At 39.2% G+C, this 27081-nt stretch overlaps 1 protein-coding gene and 1 non-coding gene across 3 annotated transcripts in view; both read left to right on the plus strand.

The window, feature by feature from the left end:
* The window catches only part of HEATR5B (HEAT repeat containing 5B), an 83554-nt gene that overhangs the window by 40634 nt on the left and 15839 nt on the right, over nucleotides 1-27081 (plus strand). For both annotated transcript variants that reach the window (XM_059660096.1, XM_059660097.1), the window contains exons 22-27: nucleotides 8557-8701; nucleotides 10237-10476; nucleotides 11187-11438; nucleotides 16418-16599; nucleotides 22437-22505; nucleotides 26684-26863. In XM_059660096.1, coding sequence (XP_059516079.1) covers nucleotides 8557-8701; nucleotides 10237-10476; nucleotides 11187-11438; nucleotides 16418-16599; nucleotides 22437-22505; nucleotides 26684-26863 — 1068 coding nt within the window. The remainder of the gene's footprint in view (nucleotides 1-8556; nucleotides 8702-10236; nucleotides 10477-11186; nucleotides 11439-16417; nucleotides 16600-22436; nucleotides 22506-26683; nucleotides 26864-27081) is intronic.
* LOC132214147 (U6 spliceosomal RNA) lies at nucleotides 22590-22696 on the plus strand. Its single transcript, XR_009448224.1, has one exon. It is a non-coding gene; the product is annotated as a U6 spliceosomal RNA (small nuclear RNA).

Genomic DNA, 27081 nt, shown 5'->3' on the forward strand with positions numbered 1-27081 from the left:
GAGTGGTGAGAGGGGGCATCCCTGTCTTGTTCCTGTTCTTAGGGGAAATGGTGTTAGTTTTTGTCCATTGAGTATGATGTTGGCTGTAGGCCTGTCATATATGGCTTTTATTATGTTGAGGTATGATCCTTCTACTCCCACCTTGCTGAGAGTTTTTATCAAAAATGGGTGTTGAATTTTGTCAAATGCTTTTTCTGCATCAATTGATATGACCATGTGGTTTTTTTCTTTCAATTTGTTTATGTGATGTATCATGTTTATTGATTTGCGGATATTGTACCATCCTTGCATCCCTGGGATAAATCCTACTTGGTCATGGTGTATGATCTTTCTGATGTACTGCTGGATCCGATTTGCTAAGATTTTGTTGAGGATTTTGGCATCTATGTTCATGAGGGATATTGGCCTGTAATTCTCTTTCATTGTGTTGTCTTTACCTGGTTTTGGTATTAGGGTGATGCTGGCTTCATAGAATGAGCTTGGAAGTGTTCCTTCCTCTTGAATTTTTTGTAGTAGTCTGAGGAGGATAGGTTTTAGTTCTTCCTTGAATGTTTGGTAAAACTCCCCTGTGAAGCCATCTGGTCCTGGGCTTTTGTTTGCTGGAAGCTTTTTGATGACTGCTTCAATTTCTTCCATAGTTATTGGCCTGTTGAGATTTTTAGATTCTTCCTGATTGAGTTTTGGAATGTTGTATTTTTCTAGGAATTTGTCCATTTCCTCCATGTTGTCTAGTTTGTTGGAGTAGAGCTGTCCATAGTATTTTTTAACAATCATTTGTATTTCTGTGGAGTCTGTTGTTATTTCGCCTCTATCGTTTCTGATTTTATTTATTTGGGTCCTCTCTCTCTGCTTCTTGGTGAGTCTGGCTAGAGGTTTGTCAATCTTGTTTATCCTTTCAAAGAACCAGCTCTTGGTTTCATTGATTTTCTGTATTGTTTTTTTGGTCTCTATGTCATTTATTTCTGCTCTAATCTTTATTATCTCCTTCCTTCTGCTCACTCTGGGGTTTTCTTGTTGCTCTCTTTCTAATTCTTTGAGTTGTAGAGTTAGATGATTTACTATCATTTTTTCTTGTTTTTTGAGATAGGCCTGTAGAGCTATAAACTTCCCTCTCAGGACTGCTTTCATTGTGTCCCATAGGTTTTGGATTGTTGTGTTTTCATTGTCATTAGTTTCCAGGATGTTTTTAATTTCTTCTTTGATCTCATTGGTAACCCAATCAATATTTAATAGCATGCTATTCAGCTTCCAGGTGTTTGAGTATTTTGGGTTGTTTTTATTGTAGTTTATTTCTAGTATTATGCGAAGATGCTTTTTATGATTTCAATCTTCTTGAATTTGGGGATACTTTGTTTGTGACCCAATATGTGGTCTATTTTTGAAGATGTACCATGAGCACCTGAGAAGAACGTATATTCCCTGGCTTTGGGGTGAAGTGTTCTGAAGATGTCTATTAAGTCCATCTGATCTAGTGAGTCATTTAGGATTGCTGTATCTTTGCTGATTGTTTGTCTATAGGACTTATCCAGTGCTGTCAATGGTGTATTAAAGTCCCCTACTATGATTGTATTGTTGTCGATCTCTCCTTTGATATCTTCCAGGAGTTTTTTTATGAATTTGGGTGCTCCTACATTGGGTGCATATATGTTTACCAGGGTTATATCTTCTTGTTGTATTGATCCCTTTAGTATTATGAAGTGGCCTTCCTTATCTCTTGTTAAGGCCTTCACTTTGAGGTCTATTTTGTCCGATATAAGTATTGCTACCCCAGCTTTCTTTTCCTTTCCATTTGCCTGAAAGATATTTTTCCATCCTTTCACTTTCAGTCTGTGTGAGTCCCTTCTAATGAGGTGGGTTTCTTGTAGACAGCAGATGTATGGGTCATGTTTTTTTATCCATTCAGCCACTCGATGTCTTTTGTTTGGAGCATTTAGTCCGTTTACGTTTAAAGTTATTATTGAAAGGTACTTGTTTGTAGCCATTTCTTTTTGTGTGTGTGTGTGTGGCTGTTTTCTTTCTGAGCTTTTTATTTCTTCTTTTTATACCAGTCCCTTTAGCATTCCTTGCATTGCTGGCTTGGTGGTGACAAACTCCCTTAGCCTTTTTTTTGTCTGTGAAGCTTCTTATTTCCCCTTCAAGTTTGAATGATAGCCTTGCTGGATAGAGTATTCTTGGATTCAGTCCTTTGCTTTGCATCACTTTGTAAATTTCAGTCCATTCTTTTTTGGCCTGATGTGTTTCTGTTGAGAAATCATTTGACAGTCTAATGGGAGATCCCTTGTATGTAACTTTCCGTCTCTCTCTTGCAGCCTGTAAGATTCTCTCTTTGTCCTGAACATTTGCCATGGTGATTATGATGTGTCTTGGTGTGGGTCTTTTCGGGTTCACCTTGTTTGGGACTCTCTGGGCTTGTGTGACTTATTTCTTCCCCACCTCAGGAAAGTTTTCTGATATTATTTCTTCAAGTAGGTTTTCTAATCCTTGTTCATCCTTCTGTTGTTCTGGTACTCCTATTATTCGTATGTTGTTTCGTTTCATGTTGTCCCAGAGCTCCCTTAGGCTCTCCTCCTGTCTTTTAATTTTTTTCTCCAATTGCAGTACATTTTGGGTGTGTTTTGCTTCCTTGTCTTCTAATTCACTAATTCGGTCCTCCGCTTCTCCTAGTCTACTGTTGATACTTTCAATGGAGTTTTTCATTGCAGCTATATCACTCTTCATTTCTTCTTGGGTCTTACTTAAGTTGTTGATTTTTTCATCTGTTTCTTCTAGCTTCTTCCATATGTTATCGATTTTTTCATCTGTTTCTTCTAGCTTCTTCCATATGTTATCGATTTTTTCATCTGTTTCTTCTTGCTTCTTGAAGAGGTTGTCGATTTTTTCCTCCATCCATTTTATGCACTCTAGGACCCTTATTCTGAATTCTTTATCTGTCATGTTGCATGCCTCTGTATTACTTAGCTGCTTTTCTGGAGAGTCCTCCTCTTTCCTTTGGGGTTTTCTTTGTCTACCCATGTTTGATCTCACTGACATATCTAGATGTTGAGTCGTTCAGTGGTTGCTCCCTGGGTGGCAGTGACTCCTTGGTCTGTGGTTGCTCTTCGGGCGGTTGCGGTAGCTGCTGCTCTTCAGTTGGCAGCAGCTCCTCTGGTGGGTGCTGTTCACAGCTGTGGTGGCTCTTCTGGCTGGTGGGGCGAGGTTTCACGTACAGCTGCTGTTCCTCAGCAGAGGATGTGGTGCTCAGGAGGTTGCTATTGCTTGGATCTGCTGCATTGATTTAAAGGCACAAATTACAACACAACAAGGCACCACGTACCATGCACTATACACAAATATATTCACGATATTAATAACCCCAAATAAAGGTGACCACCTGAATTAAGAGAATTAGGGGATAAGGAAGAAGGAAGAGAAAAAGATAAAAGAAAAAAAAGAAAAGAAAAGTAGGGACCAAAAAAAGGAGTGCAAAAATGAAATCGGGAAAAAGGAGGGGGGAAAATAAAAGCGAGAAAAGAAAAGAAAAAAAAAAAAAAGAGCGAAAAGAGAGAATGAAGTGGAAGAGGGGAAGAGACTTTTTATATGAGGAGAATACTCCTATAGAACAGCCATTAATCCCAACAGATTCCAGCAACAGCTCCCTGGAGATGAATGCAAACTAGAAACAACCAATAATATAATGATGAAAATAGAATGGAGAACACTAATCCCAAAATAAAATAAAGAGAAAATAAAATGGCACTTTAAAAAATGGTAAAATGGTAGCAGTAATAATACTAGTTAAAAAATAAGAAGGTAGTAATTAAAAGGGTAAAATCAGGTGATGGAAAAAGAAAGAAAAAAAAAGAACAGAAAAAAAAATAAAAAAAAATTGATTTCTTAGTTAAAAAGTGAAAAAAGAAAAAAAAAATGCAGTAGTGAAGGTCCTTCGGTTCTTCTATTCTTCAGTGTGGCTCGCCTTAGACCTTCCAAGTATTCAGGAGAGTGTTGAGTTTCCCTGCGATATACTGTTCCTCTGTGTTGTGAACCACAGTCCTTATTTTAAAGCATGCCGCATTTATTTCCCAGACTGCCTTATTTTGTGTTTAGCAAAGAGTCAGTTTGTGGGTCAGCCTCTGGGTGGCAGTGTTCTGGGGTTGGCCTCTGAGGCTATAGGGCCTCTCTTTCCAGTGGAAGTTCACTGCCCAGAGCTGACTGCGTAATAGTTACCGGCGCTATGTTGTTGCTGGGATTGAAAATCCCTCTATAGGCCAGACCCTGTTAACTCCCAGGGACTGATAAGGTTATTCTAATCCTTGATCTCATACAGGGTGGAATCTGGGTGTGGCTGTGCTCCTTGCCTGGGGGCCGGGGGGAGGAGTCTCATTCTCTGGAGAGAATGGCTGCCCCAGTCTTGGGCTCAGGGGTGTCTCAGCACTCAATTTGCTGCCACCTCTCCCGGTTCCCCCTCTCTCCTCAGTCTCTCCCCAGATTCCACTCCTCCGCACACTCTCCCTCTCTTCAGCACAGGTGAGTGTCTGTATCCGAAATGTCCCATGAACAGGATTCAGTCAAAACAGACAAACAAACGCCGGCCGCGGAAACGGGGAAGGCTTGGTTTCTGTAAGCTTCTTCTCTTACCGGGACTGTATGGTCAGGTCAGCTCTTCAGGCTGCCCCCTTTAGGCTCAGTCCTCCGCGGTCACAGAACCCAGCTCTCAATTTCCCTGGCGGCGCCAGGAATCCCGCGGTTCTCCTTTCCCCCGTCAGGGGCTGTGCCTGTCCCAGGGGACGCGGCTGTCTGCCACGCGGTCTCCCTCCGACTCTCTGGGCTCAGAGGTCTGGCAAACTTTCCTGCCCAAATCCCTGTTTTTTTTTACCTTTCCAGGGGAGTTCTGCTCTTCCCGGCTGCAAACCCTCTCACCAGCTGAGCAATTTCGCCAATTCGGTGTGGGTGTTACTAGTTTCAGCTGCTCATTCCATTTGCTCCGGGACACGACCTGGGACGCATCTGCCTATATCGCCGCCATCTTGGTTGAATCGGACAGCATTTATTTTTAGGCAGAGAGAAAATAAGTAAAAGGCCCCAAGACAGGAAAGAGTGTGATGCATGTAAGGAACTGTTTAGTCATCTGGTAGAGTAGCACAAATAGAAGCCCAGATACATTGGGTTAAAGATGGACTGTAAACAGAAACTTCTTTCCAGAAGTTTGACTGTAAGGAGAGGACAGTAGGGCCAAGGGGGTGATGGAGTCAGGAGAGATTCTTTTTCTCTTAAAGTAGAGAGAAATGAGCATGTTTAAATGCTGATGAGATGGAGGCTATAGGGTGGGAGAGTTAATGGTATAAGGCAGCGGTTCTCAACCTGTGGGTTGCGACCCCTTTGGGGGTCGAATGACCCTTTCACAGGGGTCGCCTAAATATATCCTTCATACCAGATATTTACATTACAATTCATAACAGTAGCAAAATTACAGTTATGAAGTAGCAACGAAAATAATTTTATGGTTGGGGGTCACCACAACATGAGGAACTGTATTAAAGGGTCACGGCATTAGGGAGGTTGAGAACCACTGGTACAAGGCATAGAAGGAATATTTAATACTAGGGACCCAGTGCATGAATTCATGCACCTTGAACTGTGGGCTGTGAGGCTGCAGTGGACACAGGGGCAAGTCTCAGACCATCCTCCGCGCCCCCTCCCGGCCCTCCTGCTGCACCCCCAGGCCCCTGTCTGCCAGGAGCCCCGCTCCCACCGCTGCTACTCTTATGCACTGACAGCACCAGCCCCAGTTGTACCTGCTGATGGCATGGAAATATATATATGTATGTATGTATGTATGTGTATATATTTTCAAGATTTCTAATGGGATAGAGTTTCCAGGGCATAAGTAAATAGCTCTTCCAGTGCAACGTAAAGAAAGGAGGAGAGGATGAGTGTAGGTATAGGTTGGGAGGAGGGCCAGAAGTTTGAGGAGAATGGGACATGGGAGTTGGGAGTATATGGAGAAATGCAAGATCAGTGTGGCTTCTTTGGCTCCACTGTGTGATTTATGATGGTACCAGTTCACCTTATTGTGAGAATTTGTTCAGCACCTGTAAACAACTTGGGTGTAGACTTTGAGCAGCCAGATACTTTGATACATTCATTGCTGGGCTTTGGCCAAGTTGATTCATTAAATGACAGCAGGATGAAGGAAGTGAGGAAGTTAACAATGGATTATGACATTTCATTTGGATAAGGGAGAAAGACAACGACAGGAGGAGGCTAATATATAGGGAGAAGGAAAGGTATAATAGATATAACCATGGGAAGATATTGCTGAGAAAAGGGAAGAGAAGATTATCCACAATGTGGTGAAGGAACTGGAAGACCATGATATTAGATCTCAAGTGGTATATTTAGCTTTACTCCACCAAGTTTGCTCCTGTTTCACCACGGGGAACTGAATTAGTTCCAGATTATCAAGGAATTTGAGTGTGCCACAGAGCAGAAACCAAATGTACAATGTTTACAAAGAGCATATGCAAAGAAAATAGTTAACTAGAATGTGCACTAAATTTAATTCTTCAACATGATATGAAACATCCTGGCAAAAGCCATGGTCTAATGCCCAAGCTCTGAGGCCATAGATGGCACGACATGAGTGAGGTGAACTGGTTATAGGATTGAAGCTTAGGTAGGCAACTGACAAATATGATGGAGATGCAGACACACACTCCACAAATTATCTGGTTCCTCTCCCCTTTTTTTTTCTCCTTAAAGGTAATTATACTATGGGGTTGACCTTATGTGCTAGAACACATTTAAGAGGACCTGGGAAAGTAATAACATGACTTTCTTTATCTCAGTGGCAGTTATCCGTAAGCCACAGGGAATGCAATGAACTTCCTTTTGTTAACACAGCATTATGTCTCCAAACCTATTTCCTTAGTAGAACCTCAAGGGTTTTATTACAAGGCATGTTGGAGCTCTTTCCTGAAACTCTTTCAAAAAGTAAGTAGTGAGAATACAGGCAGCTGGTGGGAAGGAGATGGTGTGGTAGGATAAGATGAGAAAAAGGGCCATTCAAGAGGTTGTCCAATTTCCATATTGACAGAAGTCCCTTCCATTACCAGATCTTTTGACACTCTCTGAAAAATAATCTACACATACGTTCATCCGTATTAGTGGAATCAATTTAGATTTTTATAAACTCCATGCTCCTTTCTATTGAATTATTAATTGCTCATTGTACCATGTCCTGACAGACTATTCTGCACATAGGCATTGATGTCTATAGGTAATTGTAGGAGATGTCAGTGAGAGAAAGACTTGAGCTGAATGCTCAAGTTGTCAATGACAGAGCAGGGTGTCCACTTATTGAGGATAGTAGATACAAGAAGAGATAGCAAGATGACATAAAGTGTAAAATAATAGGGGGTTTTATTGGAAGGTGGAGGTCTGTTGTAGGAGCAAGCAATGTTCCTGTTCCTGAGTTTTGTGAAATGTAAGGGGGGGGGAAAGAAGCTTTATTGGAGAATAATTAGGCATAATCTATAGAAGTTGAATATGTGCCTGCACTATTATCCAGCAGGTCCACTGTTAAGTAAATACCTGACAGAAATGCATGCACATGTCTGCCAAAAGACATGAACAGGAATGTTCATGTCACACTGTGAAGAATTACTATCCCCACTTTATATATGGGCAAACAAGGCACAGAGAGGATAAGTAACTTATCTAAGGTCACTCAGGAATAAGTGACAGAGCCAGGATTCAAATCCAATCTGACAAGCAGAGCCTGAGCTCTTAATCATACTGTATGTATTAAGAATACGATATTGATTCTTTCAGGAACTTTTGAAGTTAAAAAAAATTCCATACCAAATGGCTACATTTTCCAATTCTTTTCAGATGTATGTTTGGTTGATTTTTTTTTTAGAATTTTAATTAATATCCTCCTTTGCTTTCAGTTTTTACTGTGCATTCTGTCCCCTAAATTTTCATTCACTATATTTAATCTCTATACACTTAAAAAGTTTAGTAGGACCATGTGTAAAATCAGATATGCAAAAGATCCTTCTAGAATTTTATTAGGTATACTTGTATGATATTTAGTGCTCAGGTCTTGGGACAGTTACTTTAGCTACTGAAATGTTCTTTATATATTTTATTGGTATTATTTTTCTAACATCCATTATTTGACTACTAGTAGCCCTGCACACAAATCCGTGCACCAGTAGCTTGCTGCTGCCCTCCTGTAGCTCTCCGCCCACTGCCCTGCCCTCCTGTAGCTCCCTCCACCGCCTTGCCCCCTCATAGCTTGCTGCCCTGCCCCTTCCTGTAGCTCTCAGCCGCCTGCTTGTAGCTCACTGCCCCACCCTCCTGCTGACCCGTGATCCGGTCATTATGCGGTCAGACATTACACTTCATGGCTTAATGACCATTTGCATATTACATCTTTATTATATAAGGATGTTATTTAAACAGCTGAGGCTGTTAAATGGAGAGCCTCTTCACAAGTTAGGTGTTTATATACCTTTATGAGGTAAGTACAATTACAGCTTTTTTTAAAAAAATGTCTACAATTATGGCTTCTAGGTTCACTTATGTAGTTCCCATTTGTTACTTCGACGAGCAGCAGTGGCTTGTCTCCGGCAGCTTGCACAAAGAGAAGCAGCTGAAGTCTGTGAATATGCCATGAGCTTAGCCAAAAGTGCAGGGGACAAAGAGAGCAGCGGTGCTAGTAAGTAATTTTACCAGTCAGTATTCTTTTCCTTTAAATACTCGAACATTTCAAATGAGTATTACTTATTAAATAATATTTTTTTGTTAAAATATGATCAATTTTCTTATTCTTTTAAATAAAATAAAATCATTATCACCTTAAAAATTCCAGTGTTGCCCAGCCAGGTGTAGCTCAGCGGTTGAGCATCGACCCAGGAACCGAGAGGTCACCGGTTCGATTCCCAGTCAGGGTATATGCCCAGGTTGCGGGCTCGATCCCCAGTGGGGGGCGTGCAGGAGGCAGCTGATCAGTGATTCTTTCTCATCATTGATGTTTCTATCTCTCCCTCTCCCTTCCTCTCTGAAATCAATAAAAATATATTTAAAAAAAAATTCCAATGTAGTTTTCTTGGTAATTTTACATTTTTACCTTTTAAAAGATTTTGTAGCTTAGAAAAATACCATTTACTATCTGAATACTGCCATCCTTTGAGAATTATTTCACTGTATAAAGGGTGACTAACTCTGGGGATATTGCTTGGTGTCACTAATAGACTTCTGAAAAGAGAAATTACCTATTTTGAAAGACTCCAGTCTTTGACAATAGTTAACTTTTTGTGATCCAACTTTTCCTTTGAGAGATAAGGCCAAAGTAACCAATAATCTATGAATTGTTGGTAGATGCTCTGATAGTAAAAGGTAAATCTTTGCCTTCTTCAGGTCTTTCTGCTTTATGGGACGATTTAGTTTTAGTATAGCTTGAATTCATAGCTCATCTTCCACTCTCTAGGGATAGGTGGCTTGGGAACTTTTTCAGAGCTTAATTGACAGAGATATTTCCCCTGTTGTGAGAGAAAATTTTTGCTTGTAAGACTTTCTAATGCATAGAAGTTGCTTGGGGATTAATCAGACACCAGAATAACTTCAATTTTAGCATAGTATAATGAGAGTTCCATTAACAAGCATAGTGTATTTATTCTTAGAGCTACCAGTTTTATTATTTCTTCTGTGTATGAGAATAAAAGTATTTTTAGAAAAAGCAAGAACTTTAATACTATTGTATAACTGTATTTTTTTTTATTGTATGTTTCTTGGAAAGGATTTTCCAAATATTAAATGAACTTTTAGGATGTAATCCATTTATAATTTGTGTTCTGATTTATAGATTTTTTTAATTCTGGACAATAAGACTGAGTAAGTTTCAACTTGTTTTTCCAACAAATATAGTGAACACTTTTTCAGTCCATTAAATTAAATCTATTTAGAAAGTCTCTCTTTCCCACCCTTGTTAGAATAAAATATATTCATTGAGCATTTTGTGAGATTTGTTTAAAATACCTCAGAATATCAGTCTTAAAGATTAGGGTTTTACCTTGAATTGTCAGATTAAATTCTGATCCTAAAGATATATAAACAGGAGACCACAGATAAATTGTATATATAGCTGGTTTTGTTGCTATTGTGAATTTACATTTAAGCCTTACTTCTTATCATAATTACCTACAATATACAGCAAAATCTTATACAAGTTCATCTGTAAAACTTGCTTTTCAGATGTCAGTTCTTTTGCACCTGGAGTAAGTTCTCAGAGTGATATTCACTGCCGGCACCAAGGTGTTAATATAACAGAAACGGGTCTGGAGGGACTTCTTTTTGGAATGCTAGACCGGGAGACAGATAGAAAATTGTGTTCTGATATTCATGATACTTTGGGACATATGCTTTCATCACTGGCTGTAGAAAAACTTTCCCACTGGCTAATGCTTTGTAAAGATGTCCTGGCAGCTTCTAGTGGTATGTATTTAATATATAAAATATGTTATCAAAATAATGAAAATTATTTTACTTCTGATGTGTACATTTTAAAATACCTCAATATATCAGTCTTAAAAGATTACCTTGAGCTTACATTTTAAAATACTTATAATTTTAATCTAAATATCTATAACAGTGGTTATCAACCTTCCTAATGCCACGACCCTTTAATACAGTTCCTCATGTTGCGGTGACCCCCAACCATAAAATTATTTTCGTTGCTACTTCATAACTGTGATTTTGCTGCTGTTACGAATCATAATGTAAATATCTGATACGCAGGATGTATTTAGGCGACCCCTGTGAAAGGATCGTTCGACCCCCTAAGAGGTCGCGACCCACAGGTTGAGAACCGCTGATCTATAAAAATGTTGAAGATTATATTACAAACTAGTGAACTTCTTTATTTCTTGAAAAATGACTATGTTCAAACTAAATTTTCATATATAAAAATCCCAGGTTATTCTGTGGATAGCACAGTATGTTAAACTAGTGAAATATATGAGATACTTTTATGTTATCTTTTTCTTGATTTTTGCTTAATTGTTTAAAAAAGACAGCTTGCCAATTCTACTGTTCTCAAAGGATTGAGAACTTTTTTAAAAAATTAGAAATCTTCTAACAATGTTTTTTGTAAAGCATCATTTTTGCTCTAAGGTTGTTATAATATGCTTTTATTTTTGTTACAGATATGAGCACTGCAACTCCATTAGGTAGTGGAAAAGATGAAGAATCTGAAAAGAAAGATGAGATGGATGATGATATCATGTTTACCACACTAGGCGAAGAAGATAAATCAAAGCCTTTTGTGGCACCCCGGTGGGCCACTCGGGTATTTGCTGCTGATTGCCTGTGTCGAATCATCAATCTGTGTGAAAATGCAGACCAGGCTCACTTTGACCTTGCCATGGCACGTTCTGCTAAACTGCGAAACCCTACAAGTAAATTTAAACTCAGTATTTCTTTTCCCGAAGTATTTTTATAGGTTTACAGTATTTTACTGCTTTAGACTGTAGCTTTCTTTTTTATTTTCTCTTCCTTTCTTTCCCTTCCTTTCTCTCTTTCTCCCATCTCTCTCTCTCTCTCTCTCTCTCTCTCTCTCTCTCTCTCTCTCTCTCTCTCTCTCTCCTCTCTCTCTCTCTCTCTCTTTCTCTCATATCTATTGATCTCATTTGTCCTAAGGATAACGATGGCAGTAACTTATGTTTCCTTAGTACATTGTCCTAGTTTTAACACTTCAATGTTAAAATTTTCAGATTAGCACTGTATTTTACAGAAATGACAAATCTTTAAGATGTATAACCTGAGTTCTGCAGTCCTCAGCATGGAGAATGTCAGACTTTAGGACTGACTTGGTGGATTTCAAACTCTTAAGATTTCAGAAATGCTATTATGTATTTTTGAAAAGGTGAAAATTGTTTATTACTGAAACCCCTCATGGGTTTTTAATGTTTTGTAAGCTTTTTGTACCATGTATCTCCTAAATTAAATATTAATGAGGAATTTGCAAAGAGATTATGAGGTCTAATATCTTCATTTTACAAATTTGGAGACCCAGACAAGCTGAGAGCTGTGCAGTAAGAGACTCCATATCTTATCCTGTTGTCTCTTCATCACCCAGTCATTTTTAAAATATCTGGAGACAAATTTTATATATCAACAATATTGAAGTCTATACATAATGCCTTTCAGTTTACTGTGTTGTGTTTAAGGATCAGCAGAGCTTAGAAATGGATTAAAAAACAAAAAGTAAAACATCATACCCCATGTATAAAATGTGAATCTGAATATAGGGTACCAGCAAAGCATGAAATGTCATAAGCACTGTTTTCTCATGTCATCATTCATCAAATATTTACTGAATCCTGTTCTTTGCTACATACTGGGGATACACAGAAGAAAAGAGAACATAGTCCATACCCTTGAAGAGCTTTTAGTGAGAGACAGGGAGACAGACTTGTCACATAATTATATGTCCCAGATGTGGTATGTTAGAGTGCTTTGTGAACATAAAAGAGAAGCATTCGTATCCTGAAGAGCCAGGGAATACCTCACAGATTATGTAATTTTGAAACTAGGTTTTAAAGGCAGAGAAAGGGTTTTCCAGGTAGAAGAGGCTGGTTGTATTTGTTGTCTATTGCTGCTATATAACAAATGTCCACAAACTTAGTAGCTTAAAACAACACAAATTTATTGACTGACTTATAATTCTTAAGTCAGAAAGTTCAGCATGAAACTCACTGGGCTAAAATCAAGGTGTTGGCAGGGCTGCAGTCTTTTCTGGAGGCCCTTTTCTCCTCTCCCCTCCCCTCCTGCCTCACCCCCACCCCCCGTTTCTATATGCCACCTGCATTCCTTGGCTTGTGGCCCCTTTCTCTGTCTTCATTCCCAGCAAGATGGAATCTCTGTGATCCTTCTTCAGTCATCACATCTTTTTCTCTCTGATTGCAGCTAGTTAAGGTGCTCTGCTTTTAAGGACTCATGTGATTAAGTTGGCCCACATGGACAGTTTAGGATAATCTCCCCATTTGGGGGTCCATAACCTTAATCACTTCTGCAAAGTCCCTTTTGCCATGGAAGGTAACATATTCACGTTATAGGGATTCGGGCATCTAAGTATTTGGACACCATTATTCTGCCTACTACACTGATTTATTATAAGCATAGGAGGTTAGAATTTGTAAAAGCATGGAAGGATAAGTGTTCATGCTATATTTAAGGAATGGTAAATATCCTCAAATAGTCTTTCTTACTTTGTATTTCTTAATTGTTTTGTCTCACTATTATAACTTCTTGTGCTTTTGCCTGCATTCTCAGAGATCCTCACAAGTATTTCTTTTATATCATTGATCATGTTTTACTCTTTTCTTCTTCCATAGTGGATCTGAAGCCTTTTTTTGTGTTTTTAGTTTTCCTTTAATTTTTCTATATTTTTTTCCACCGCTATTATTTCAAATTATTTTCACTCTTTATTGTTTTCCTTTCTTATTCCAGAAAAATAATAGCCATAGGTATTTTCTACATCCCATTGAACTGACAACTGATTTTCTAAAAATTTGACAAAAATTTTTCTAATTTCTGTTTTGTGTAGAATCTTTAGAATCTTCCTTTTCCCTGAGTATTTTTTCCATAGGTTTGTTTGCATATATAACATTAGAGGCCTGGTGCACAAAAATTCATGCACTGGGGGGCGGTGTGTGTGTGTTTGTGTGTGTGTGTCCCTCAGCCTGGCCTGTGCCCTCTTGCAGTCTGGGACCCCTCGGGGGATTCCACCTGACAGCTTAGGCCTGCTCCCCAGGGGATCGAGCCTAAGCTGGCAGTCAGACATCACTCTGGCAGCCCGGGAGCCCTCAGGGGACATCCTTAGCACTGCTGTGGAGGCGGAAGAGGCTCCTGTCACCACCGCTGCACTGGCCAGCCATGAGCCAGTTTCTGGCTGAGCAGTGCTGCCCTGTGGAAGCACACTGACCACCAGGGGACAGCTCCTGTTTGGAGCGTCTATCCCCTGGTGGTCAGTGCACATCATAGCGACAGGTCATTCTGCTGTTAGGGTCAATTTGCATATTGCCCTTTTATTATATAGGATTGCTCACACTGTGGATGGTATGGGTGGCCAAATTGCCTATGTTTTCTTTGCTTCCTGGGCACTTCACATTGGTAGCTGGTAGTAAGCTGGTATAACAGCTCCACAACCTAGATTTCACTATCTAGCATGCTTTGTTCTGCTTGATTGAAACAGGATCCTTTCCAGCATCCACTGTGCCATTCTGAACAGTCATGGCAGGGGGTGTGAGAAACTATAGACCCAATGTGAGTCCTCTCTAGACTCTTCCTGTATTATCCCTATCTCCCTTTTGATCTACTGTGTTTTAGTTGTAGGGAATTACTACTCCAGATGTAATAAACTTCTAACAGCCTGCTAATTCTCTTCCCATTTTGGAGTTTCTGCCCAGTCCCCATTCCCACTATGCCTCTTTAGGAGTTCATTTCCTTGGATTTGGAAAAAAGATAAAGATACTGATTTGGGAAAGGTTGGAGGTAGAGATTACGTAAAGAAACAACAGCACTTAAATTTCAGGAACAATTTTGGTTGGTAAATTGATATAGTTCTGGACCTTATAAATTAAGTGACAGAGAGTGCAGGAGGAATAATGGGTCCTTTTATTTACTTTTGGGCTGGCATAATATTAATATGCCCATTTTAATTCAGTTTCTTCTGTTGTGGAAATTTTCTCTCAAGTTCTGGAAATAGTTTATTATAACTCGTTTTTATTGATGGTGTGTTTTTGCCTCCTTTAGATGAGAAAGCATTTGGGGTCTTGTAGCCAGATGGTTTTTCCCCCCTCAATTCTTTTTCTTCCCTTCCCCAAACCAATTGATTTTTTTTTTTTTAATTTAAGATTCTAAAATTGGCATTTTGGGTGGACACATGAAAAAAACTGGAAGATGCTTGTCTTAAAACCTTCTCAAGAACAATAACAAGAAAAACCTGTTTAAATAGTAGTTGAATGGGGATCAGGCTGAGTCACACAGATTTGCCTCTGCTTCAAAAAGACTGTGCAACTCTTGTAGCCTCCTGAAGAATTTTATAAAGTCCCCGAGCTCAATAAATTTTTTATGTAACTTCTGTTGCCTGTCTTTAAGTTCAGTGATATTTTCTTCTTCAGTATCTAATCACTATTAATCTTATCCAGCATATTTTTCATTTCAGATATTTCTTTATCTCTAGAAGTCCCATTGGTGGTTTTCTCTGTCTTTTATTTCTCTCTTTATCATATTTATGTTTTTCTCTTTCTTCTTGAATATAGGCAACGTATTTATAATAGAGGTTCTTGTCTGCTAATTTGTCATCTCTCTCATTTCTGGACCTGTTTCTATTCATTGGTGTGTTTTTTTCTTTCCTTTCCTTGTTATGAGATATATTTTTCTACCTATTTGCACCCCTGGTAATTTTTTATTAGGTGCTATACATTGCAAATTTTGTGCAATTAGTACTAGATTTTGTTGTATTTAAATAGTGTTGGACTTCGTTCTGGGTTGTAGTTAAGTTACTTGATATCTTTTGAATTCTCTTGAGACCTTATTTTAAGGTGTTTTTTTTTAGGGCACAGTTAGGGCAGTCTTTACTTTAAGGCTAAAAGGAAAATATATATCTCTTTTCTACATCTCATTCTTATAAAAGTCTTCCAGAAAAGGGTTGGCAAACTACGAGATTTGGCTTCAGTCCAAATTTAGCCCACAGTCTGTTTTTGTAAATATAGTTTTGTTGTTGCACCACATACCCATCTGTATACATACTGTGAGTAGTTAGTTTCATACTGTAATAACAGAGTTGAGCAGTTGCTATAGAAATTATATGGTTGGCCAAGCCAAAATATTTACTATCTGGTTCTCTACAGAAAACGTTTGCCAATCCTATTCTCAGAGAATCACAGACTCCTTGGGGAAAGTAATGGTAATTAGTTTACCAGTGTTGTTGAGCTATTATGATATGGAAGCTTTCTTGAAAGTGTTTCTCTGTTATTTTTAAATATGCTGAAATATGTAAATCACAAATGCTTTATAAAAGAAATTTATTTCATTTCATTTTTTTTTAAATGGAAATGGTATCACTGCTTTCTCTCTCTTTTTAAAAAAATATATTTTATTGATTTTTTACAGAGAGGAAAGGAGAGGGATCGAGAGTTAGAACCATCGATGAGAGAGAAACATCGATCAGCTGCCTCCCACACACTCCCCACTGGGGATGTGCCCTCAACCAAGGTACATGCCCTTGACCGGAATCGAACCTGGAACCCTTGAGTCCACAGGCTGACGCTCTATCCACTGAGCCAAACCGGTTAGGGCTCATTTCATATTTTTATGTTATTATATTTATTTTTGGGAAAGTTTTCCTTTTGCCTTCTATTTTTATTTTTAGATGACCTCTTGGTACTTCATCTTTCTGACCTGATTCGTATGGCATTCATGGCTGCAACTGATCACAGTAACCAGCTGCGGATGGCTGGGCTTCAAGCACTTGAAGACATTATCAAGAAGTTTGCATCTGTACCGGAGCCAGAATTTCCAGGTCATGTGATTCTGGAGCAGTATCAAGCTAATGTGAGATATTCTATTTATTTAAAATTTTTAAATTGATCTTTTGAGTGATCATTAAAGGAGTGAAGATTCCCTGGAAAAATGTATTTGGAACTGCACCCTATTTATTCAGGTAGAAGGCATATTTCTACTGCCATTGTCTGTTACATAGTTTGAATCAACCCACAGTTGCAGGAACAATAGTATAAAACTTGTCACTATTTTTAAGTCATGATAGCATGATAGTGATAAAACTAGAATAGAAATTCTAGCTTGGCTTTCCTGTCTTGTGTTTACATATTTAGCATACCACTTAAAAGATAAAAAGAACATTCAAAGAGTATTGTGGATTTCTTGCCATTATTTTTACATATCAAGACTTTATAAGCATTTTTAAAAATGAAAAGCAATTGTGCCCTCTATGCTGAAGGATAAATTAACTTTTAATAACAGCAGATAAAATATTACTGAAAGAATTAGATACTTGCAAGATTTTTTTTATTTCATTCTAAAAAGGATGCATTTTTCATGAGATTTATCCCTTTATTAGTTATTCAGATGAGGCACAATAGATGTGTTCCAAAAATAGTAGGTTATGTAAAAGCAAAGAACTTGTGCTAGCAAGGAAAGAATAAACTTTTTCTTTTTAATGTGGTTATACCAAAATCTTGGTTCTGTCTATACCACACCTTATCTAAAAGCTATGCTCAAACCTAAACAAAGTGGGAATATGTATAATCCATTGTTTTCCCATCATAAGTATAGGTGAGGAAGTTATAGACTTGAGCCCAGCTGACTACCAAAAATCTGTATACAATTGTTTACTCTCAAATACTCAGCCTATTAGAATAAAGTCCTTTTGTGTGTTTTTTAAACTTTTTATCTATAATAATAAAAGCATAATATGCTAATTAGACCAGAGGATTTTCTGGATGAAGCCGGGGCTGGTAGGGAAGCCCTGTCCCGGGTGCCTGCCAGCAGCTGGAGGGAAGCCCAGGTCCCAGGTGCCAGAGGGAAGCTGGTGCCGGCAGCCGGGGGAAGGAAGGCCTACTCTTTCACGAATTTTGTGCATCGGGCCTCTAGTTTATAAATAATTTCAAACAGAAAAGTTGCAAGAATAGTAAAAAAAAGTCATATCTTTTACTTATAATTGCCAATTGTTAATTTTGCCTCATTTGCTTTAACATTGATAGTGTCTGTCTCTCCTCTCTCTCTCTCTCTCTACACACACACACACTCTTATTTCTTTTTTTTTTTAATTAAATCTTTATTGTTCAGATTATTACATTTGTTCCTTTTTTTCCCCCCCTATAACTCCCCTCCTCCCAGTTCCCGCCCCACCCTCCGCCCTCACTCCCCACCCACTGTCCTCATCCATAGGTGCACGATTTTTGTCCAGTCTCTTCCCACATCTCCCACACCCCTTTCCCCCCCAAGAATAGTCAGTCCATTCCCTTTCTATGTCCCTGATTCTATTATAATCAACAGTTCATTCTGTTCATCAGATTATTTATTCACTTGATTCTTAGATTCACTTGTTGATAGATGCATATTTGTTGTTCATAATTTGTATCTTTACCTTTTTCTTCCTCTTCCTCTTCTTAAAGGATACCTTTCAGCATTTCATATAATCCTGGTTTGGTGGTGATGAACTCCTTTAGCTTTTCCTTATCTGTGAAGCTCTTTATCTGACCTTCAATTCTGAATGATAGCTTTGCTGGATAAAGTAATCTTGGTTGTAGGTTCTTGCTATTCATCACTTTGAATATTTCTCGCCACTCCCTTCTGGCCTGCAAAGTTTCTGTTGAGAAATCAGCTGACAGTCGTATGGGTATTCCCTTGTAGGTAACTGAGTTTCTTTCTCTTGCTGTTTTTAAGATTCTCTCTTTATCTTTTGCTCTTGGCATTTTAATTAGGATGTGTCTTGGTGTGGTCCTCTTTGGATTCCTTTTGTTTGGGGTTCTCCGCGCTTCTTGGACCTGTAAGTCCATTTCTTTCACCAGGTGGGGGAAGTTTTCTGTCATTATTTCTTCAAATAGGTTTTCAATATCTTGCTCTCTCTCATCTTCTGGCACCCCTATAATTCTGATGTTGGTACGCTTGAAGCTGTCCCAGAGGCTCCTTACACTATCCTCGCATTTTTGGATTCTTTTTTCAATTTGCTTTTCCGGTTGGATGTTTTTTGCTTCCTCGCATTTCAAATCATTGACTTGATTCTTGCGCTCCTCTGGTCTGCTGTCGGGCGTCTGTATAATATTCGTTATTTCAGTCCGTGTGTGCTTAATTTCTAGTTGGTTCCCCAATATAAGATCGAGGGTCTTATTAGTTTTCGTGTAGATCTCATTAAGTTTATCGGCAGCTTCTAAACAGTTCTTGAGAGACCTTAAAAGTGTGGTTCTGAACTCTATATCTTCCATTGACAATTTTGTCCTGTTTCTTTGTCTCCGCATTTTGTTATGCTTCCTTGGTGCACCCCCTAGTGGTCTTTGTTCGCAGTCTTATAGATAAATCTTGATTGTTGTAGCTAATTCCAGGGAGGGTTTGACCTCCAGGCCAAGTGGCTGTGAGAATCAGCTGTGTCAGCAGTGAGAGAACTTCTGTCCTCTAGGGAGGTGCTAATCTAGCCTTTGCCTGAGGCTATCCGGCAAATGCCTCTGTGCAGGGCTTGGGCGGGGCGGGTCGCACAGGATCAACAGGGTGGGCCGGAGAGAGCAATTATGGCGGCTCTCAGTCCTGTCCCCAGGGGCTCTGCCTCTCTGAGTCCCAGCACCCGCTGCAAAGCTCGGAGAGAAAGCTGCACTCGCTCTGACCGAAGCCAGACAGTCCCGCTTCTCCCGTTTGAGTCTGGGTCCCTAAAGGCTCGCCCGGATCTGGTGCTCAGAGTCTGCGACTTCCTCCCGATTGAAAACAACAACCGCGCCCTCCGCCGCCAGCCCGCTCCGCGCACTCCGCACCTCAGAATTTGACTTCAGCACTGCGCCTCCTCTGAGTGTCCGTATGCGTTTCTCTTTCCTCCTAGTTGTAGGACTTCCACTCAGCCAGCGTTCCTGTGGTTCTGGGTGATGTCCCTTCCGTTTTTTGGTTTCACTTTTGAAGTAGTTGTTCAAAGCAGCAAACTCTGGCGTTAACCTATGCCGCCATCTTGGTTCTCCCCACTCTTATTTCTGAATCATTTAAAAGTAAATGATTTAGCCGAAACCGGTTTGGCTCAGTGGATAGAGCGTTGGCCTGCAGACTGAGGAGTCCAAGGTTCGATTCCGGTCAGGGGCAGGTGCCTGGGTTGTGGGCACATCCCCAGTGGGGGATGTGCAGGAGGTGGCTGATCGATGTTTCTCTCCCATCGATGTTTCTGACTCTCTCTCTCTCTCCCTTCCTCTCTGTAAAAAATCAATAAAATATATTTTAAAAATAAATGATTTAAACCATGTACCTTTACCTTGAACACTTCAGTCTATATTTCCAGCGGGTAAGAACATTATCTACACTAATAAAAGAGAAAAATGGTAATTGGCGTACGACGATACCCTTTTCATTGGCTAATCAGGGCTATATGCAAATTAACTGCCAACTAAGATTGGCAGTTGACTGCCAACAAGATGGCGGTTAATTTGCATATGTAGGCACAATGCAGGGAGGCGAAAGGGAAAGCAGGAAGAAGCCCCCTGCCATTGACAGTGATCGGAAACCCAGGGGGGAGCCATGATTGGAGAATCAGGTGCCTTTTCCGCCCTGGCCAGTGATAGCAGGAAGTAGGGGTGGAGCCAGTGATGGGAGCTGGGCACGGTCGAAGCTGGCAGTCCCAGGAGCTAGGGGCCCCTTGCCTGGGCCTAAAGCGGAGCCCACGATCGCGGGGCCGCTGCAGCTGCGGGTCCCCGCTGCCCGGGCCGAACACCTCAGCCAGAGGCATCCTGCAGGGGCAGGGGCGGAGCCTGCGTGATCACGGTGCCCCCCGCTGCCATTGCAGGTCCCCACTGCCCGGGCCAGACGCCTAGGCCAGAGGCATCAGCCCTGGGCTGCGGGCAGAACCAGTGATGGGGGGAAATGAGGGTCCCCTGCCCAGGCCTGACGCCTCTGTAAGAGGCGTCAGACCTGGGCAAGGGACCAATCCTGCGATTGGAGGGTGATGGGGGTCAACGCCTGAGGGTTCCCAGTATGTGAGAGGGGGCAGGCTGGGCTGAGGGACACTCCCCCCCGCCCCACACCCAGTGCACGAATTTCGTGCACCGGGCCCCTAGTCTTACATAATCACAGAACAGTTATCAATTTCAGCAAACTTAACATTGCTAAACTATTTTTATATAATCTATCATATTCCACTTTTATTAGTTGACCCAATAATCTCTTTTATAGTATTCTCCTTCAGTATAGGACCCACTTACCAGCTCTGCAATTATTTGATTATTGCAATGCTAACACTGCAGTTAATTGCCATGTGTCTTTAGTCACAGAGAGGGGCTCTTTATTCATTTCCAAAGTGCTGTTGATATGCCTTAGCTAGTAAATCTCTAGTGGAAGGGAAAAAATCTCAAACTAGGGGTTGACTACATTTAATTCTTTATTTAGTTCATACGTATTAAATCTAATGTAGCTAAGAATCTGTAATTGACGTTGGCTTATTAAAACTAAAGCTCAAATCCCTTCACTTATTCCTATATAATAAGAGTATATGAAATAATATTTCTTGAACAACCTTTTTTTTAAAGCATCCCTCTTAAAAAAATAGTTTATTGATTTTTAGAGAGAGAGGAAGGGAGAGAGAAACATCAGTGCAAGAGTGCAACATGCCTCCTGCATGCCCCCACCTGGGGATTGAGCCTGCAACCGGGGGTATGTGCTCTTTCCCAGGAATGGAACTGGTGACCTCCCAGTGCATGGGAGGATGCCCACCCAACTGAGTCACACCAGCCAGGGTAAAGCATCTCTCTTTCTTCCTTTTTTTAAAAAAAATATTTGTGTTGATTTCAGAGAGAGGAAAGAAGAGGGAGAGAGAGATAGAAACATCAATGATGAGAGAGAATCATTGATTGGCTGCCTCCTACAAGCTACTGGGGATTGAGCCTGCAACCTGGGCATGTACCCTGACCTGGAATCGAACCATGACCTCCTGGTTCATAGGTCAATGCTCAACCATTGAGCAACATTGGTCAGGCTGCAAAGCATCTCTTTTTGAGGTGAAATAATCTCTTAAGTTTTTTTTTAGTGACTACAAATGTTTAGTAATTATTTAAAGGAATTGATCCAGTTATATAAAATTCACCCATGAAGTAAATATTGTTAGAAATATGTTGAGGAAAATATAAACAAAAAAAGGATAGCAATTTTTTGTTATCTCTGGGAACATCTGACTTTGTCAGAAAATCCTATTTACACTTAAACAAAAACAAAGGAAAAATAAAATTCATTGCCTATTTGGTTAGTATTCATATAGATTTAATAATAATAACCTCCTGGAAAGCAAAAAAAATGGTATGGGTGAGTTTATCGTAACTGGAAAGAAAGAGAGATATAATAGCCCTGGCTGGGTGGCTCAGTTGTTTGGAGTGTTGTCCCATGCATCAAAAGGATGTGGGTTCCATTCAAGGTCAGGGCACATACCTAAGTTTCTAGTTCAGTCCCCAGTCGGAGCACATATGGGAGGCAACCCATTGATTTTTCTCTCTCACACCATTGTTTCTTTCTCTTCCATCCTCTCTCTGTCAAGTCAATAAAAACATATACTCTGGTGAGAATTAGAGAGAGAGAGAGAAAGATATTAAAAAGGAAGGAACAAAATTGTGTTTTGTGTGTATTCATCTCCAAAGATTAAAGAGGCTTACTGTTTACTACTTAACTTTAAAAATAAGTTTTATTTATTTTTCTAGGTGGGAGCTGCTCTAAGACCAGCCTTTTCACAAGATACCCCATCAGACATAATAGCAAAAGCTTGCCAGGTAAGAAGAAAAAATGGTTTTCTATAGCTTTGGTCTATAAATTCATAGATATCTTAGAATTTCACTTCCAAAAAAGAAGATAGAGTGCTCGCTTCGGCAGCACATATACTAAAATTGGAACGATACAGAGAAGATTAGCATGGCCCTTGGGCAAGGATGACACGCAAAAAAAAAAAAAAAAAGAAAAATTAAATAACATTTATTTTTATCTTAGTAATATCGCAGTAACAGTTTCATTTTTATTTTGTATTAAATGATGAAATAGAAACTGTTAATCACACTCGCCCCCCCTTTTTTTAAATCATAGCTGAGGACATGACTTTGGGATGCATAGCTTTTATATAACCCAGAAATGAACAGAAATATGACAGTCATAAGAGGGACTAAAATAAATGTAAGATCTCAAAATCTAGAATAATTAAAGAATGTATAATGACAATTAGATAACAAAAGATTTCTTTGACTATAGGCTGCAAAAATTCTACAAATTTCTGGGTATTAAATTATCCAAAAGAGAATTTCACAGTATGGATATTTCATTGCAAAATTAATCTCCGGGGATTTTCTTACATTATTGTATCTGAAGAGATATACCTTTAGTAAGTTCCTCTTTTTTATTATGCCTCATCCTGAAAAAGGATTCATGCATTAAGCTCTAATCTTTCAGAAAATCAGATTCTTCATCTATTTAAGGATAGAATAGAAACAACTCTCCAGGTTTTGAGGAGTACAAAACTATGGTCTGTCATTATTGCTTAGAATCCACAAACAAGCTACATATATCCTCAGAGAATGTTCTCTTTGCAATGATGATTGGAAATTCTGACTTTGTTCTCTCAGTGGCTGAATGGATTTACCTCTTCCTTCCATTAAGACTTATTTTTCTGAAGCCAGCTGTCTTAATGGTGGCCTTCAGAGAAATGAACTCCTCCCACCAATAGCAGACCAGAGAGAGAAGAGGGAGCCTTGTTTAAGAAAGAGGTCTGGGGACCATAGTACAAACCCTGGAGTTAGAGTAGGTCGTTTGCTTTGGCATACAGAAATCACAGTCATGTATAAATAAATATATCATAGTGCTGTTTCAGAGCAGAGTATTTAATTAGAGAAAACCTGCTACAAAGTTCCTGATCATTAGAAAAGCAAAGGCTATTAGAATTTTATTTTGTGAGTGAGTAGTATGAAAATTTCCTGTTAGTGAATTTGCCTTAAGCATCTTATTTCTTATGTGGCTCTAGCTGCTTTTCCAATAAGCAGTTTCTTTTTCTCTAGTGTCGGGCATACATTTTTGACCTCCTATCCTTCTGTTTCTGGAAGAAACTCTGGTTTTGAAATACCTGGAGAGGTGTTTCCTTAAGGGCAAGTAAGGACTTGGCTTCAGGCAGATCATGAAACATGGCATCCCAGTTTGTTTACTAGATAAATGTAATATTAAACCTGGAAATCAGGGTAATTCTTCGATATTATAGGAAGACCTTCAGATGTAATGCAATTGGGGACAGTAATCAGTGGATTAATCAAACATTACTTCAAGCAGGGTAGAAATCATAACATATTACATACTTTAAATATTGACTTCAGCTTAAAACTTACAAATGTGCACTTATTCACCACTCTTTTGCTCCAAGTCCAAGATCTTTTCTCTAGTTATGATTTTGCTGATTCAGTGCTGCTTTGTCTTTCTGGGTAAACCAAGCCCTATTGCAGTATCTGCAATTTCTAATTTCATGTTCTTTAAAGTGGAAAATGTACTTAGGTTTTTGCAAAGTAAACTTAGTGCCAAGTCTCAATCTTTACAATTTTCCCCAACTTTTAGTTATATTTCTACCAAATTTTGCAGAAATATTTATCAGCTCTATCCAGTATGTTTTGTTTCCTTAGGAATAACAACTCTTTATTCTCATATTTATAGTTAATCTTTTTCACTTTACTTATTTATTTATTTTTTAATCTTTTTCACTTTAAATGTCATGTTTTCAACATTGTTTTGACTGGCATTTTATTTTGCCATCAGTATTTTTATGATTGATAATATTAAAATATCCTTATTAATTTTTATTCAATTTAGTTTGAATCCTTTGAGAATAAGATTATAAGAATATAATAGTTACATAAATATTTCTTCTCAACTTCTAAAAAGTTTTAAATATAGTCACACAGTCCATTAACCATGATTCAATATCCAAATGCTCTGAAAGCCAAAAGCTTTTGCATAATTTGTTTTATAGCAAAACCTGAGCTGACTGTACTCATTTGGCTCTGACATGAAGCTGAGTGAGACTCGAGTATTGGTTAATCTCTTTCGGTGTGACTCGCACTATCTTTCACTCGCGAAATATCCATGTTAATTATGAGGTGCTCCCACACATCTTGCTTGTTGTCTTTCTTAATGAGGTTCATGTCCCTTGTTACCTTTTACCAAAATGTTGTGAACTGTGAAACATGTCTTGGCCCAAGGATTTCAGGTAAGAAAGTGAAGACTTGTAATTGTTGAATAAAGCTGGCACTTCCAGACCACCCTTCCTCTTAACATTCTTCCCTTGGCTCCAGTTATCACCACACTTACCTGGTTTTCCTTCTGCATTTCTAGCCTTTCAATTTCTTTCATTGCTTATTCTTACTCCATTTGTCCCTTAAGTAGAACTATTTTCCCTGTGTCTGCCCTTAAGACTTTTTTTAAATCCTCACCTGAGGATTGATTTTTGAGAGAGAGAGAGAGAGACAGAGACAGAGAGAGAGAGAAAGAAAGAAACAAACATCAGTGTGAGAGAGATACATAGATTGGTTGCCTCCCCCGTATGTGCTCTGACGAGGAATTGAACCTGAAACCTAGGTAAGTGCTGGCCGGGAATCAAACCTGCAACCTTGTGGTATATGGGATGACGTTCCAATCAACTGAGCTACCCGTCCAGGGCAAGGCCTTTTTTTAAACACATCAATTCTTGAACAAATTCACCTAGTCACATTGCTTTAGTTACAGCCTTTGTGTGGAGCATTCCCAGGTCTACATAGTTCCCTTTGTCCTTGCTCCTGAAATCTAGACCCAAGTTTCTAGTCGCCTGCTGAATGTCTTTCCCGGGTCTCTAACTGGTACTTTGAACTCAGCATGTCAAAATGCTCACCACCAAGATCATGCTAACTTCTCATCACCAAACTTTTCTATTTTCTTATGTTATCTCTCTTAAGCAGTGGTATCGTATCACCTTCCTTCAATTAACAGCTTTGGCAGTCAAAATTTGGCAATTTTTGATTCCTCGCCCTTTTTGCATAGCTTTGTGCCCCACCCCCTAAAAATATTTAATGGGTTTCCAAACCTTGTGATTTCTACTTCCAAGTCTTTCCCTGATGCCTCTCCCTTTTTGTTCCATTCCCAGTTTGATCACTGTCATCTCTGTTTCATAGTATTGTAATAGTCACTTAACTGAACACATTGCTTACTATCTATACACATTCATTCTATGCATCAATACTGGAGCAGGCTTTCTACTGGAGCACAGTTCTAATAATATCCCCCTGCTCAGAAGCCCTGGAAACTCATGATTACCTACAGAACAAGTCTGCATTCAGTTCTAATGGAATTTAAATTGTGCTACAATCTGATCTCAGTTAACTTTCCTACTCTTAGTTCTTCCCCCATGTAATAACTCCCCTATATCTATCCACACAAACCTTCCTGATATCTAAACATTCCCATTTTTCCTGCCAGAATTAATCTCTCCCTCCTTTTTTAAGTGTAGTATTGTAGTCGTAAATGTTCTCATGGGTTCATTCAATCTGTTTTCTTTCTTGAGGACAGGGACTAGATCTTCTCCCCTTTACTTAAAAAAAAATCTCATAGTACCCAGAATAACCCTTTGCTTATAGTAAACAGAAATGTTGTTGAATTGAAGAATTGTTCACAACTGACCTGATTTAGATGGAAAATCTTTTCTGGTAAAATTTTTGTCCAATTAGACAATGGACACATGACAAGTAAATATTGTTTTATTTTCCACATCATTGTACAGTAAATTCCATACTTGCTGTTTAGTTATTAAAACTAATATTAAAGCATAGCTTTGTGGTTTTTTGTTGTTTTGTTTATTGGTTTTGTTTTGTGTTTCTTCCCTCAAGGAAAAAAATATATTTTATATTAAATGTTAATATTTTTATACAACAATTTTAAAATTTTCTTTGGCTAGGTGTGTAGTACATGGATTGGAAGTGGAGTTGTCAGTGACCTCAATGATCTTCGTCGAGTACACAATCTGCTTGTTTCTTCTCTGGACAAAGTTCAGGCTGGAAAAGGATCTTCCAGCCAGCTGTACCGAGAGAGTGCCACGACCATGGAGAAACTGGCTGTTCTTAAAGCTTGGGCAGAGGTAACTGTGCCTGTTGTTTTGAACTGTTTCTCCATGTATGAGAAAATGTGTCTCTTTTCTTAGAGGTTAAAAAAAAATCTATTTTTTAAAAATATATTTTTATTGATTTCAGAGAGGAAGGAAGAGTGAGAGAGAGATAGAAACATCAGTGAGAGAAAATCATTGATCAAGCTGCCTCCTGCACGCCCCACACTGGGGATCGAGCCTGCAACCTGGAC

Source organism: Myotis daubentonii, chromosome 12 (genome assembly GCF_963259705.1).
Source record: "Myotis daubentonii chromosome 12, mMyoDau2.1, whole genome shotgun sequence".
Taxonomy (NCBI): domain Eukaryota; kingdom Metazoa; phylum Chordata; class Mammalia; order Chiroptera; family Vespertilionidae; genus Myotis; species Myotis daubentonii.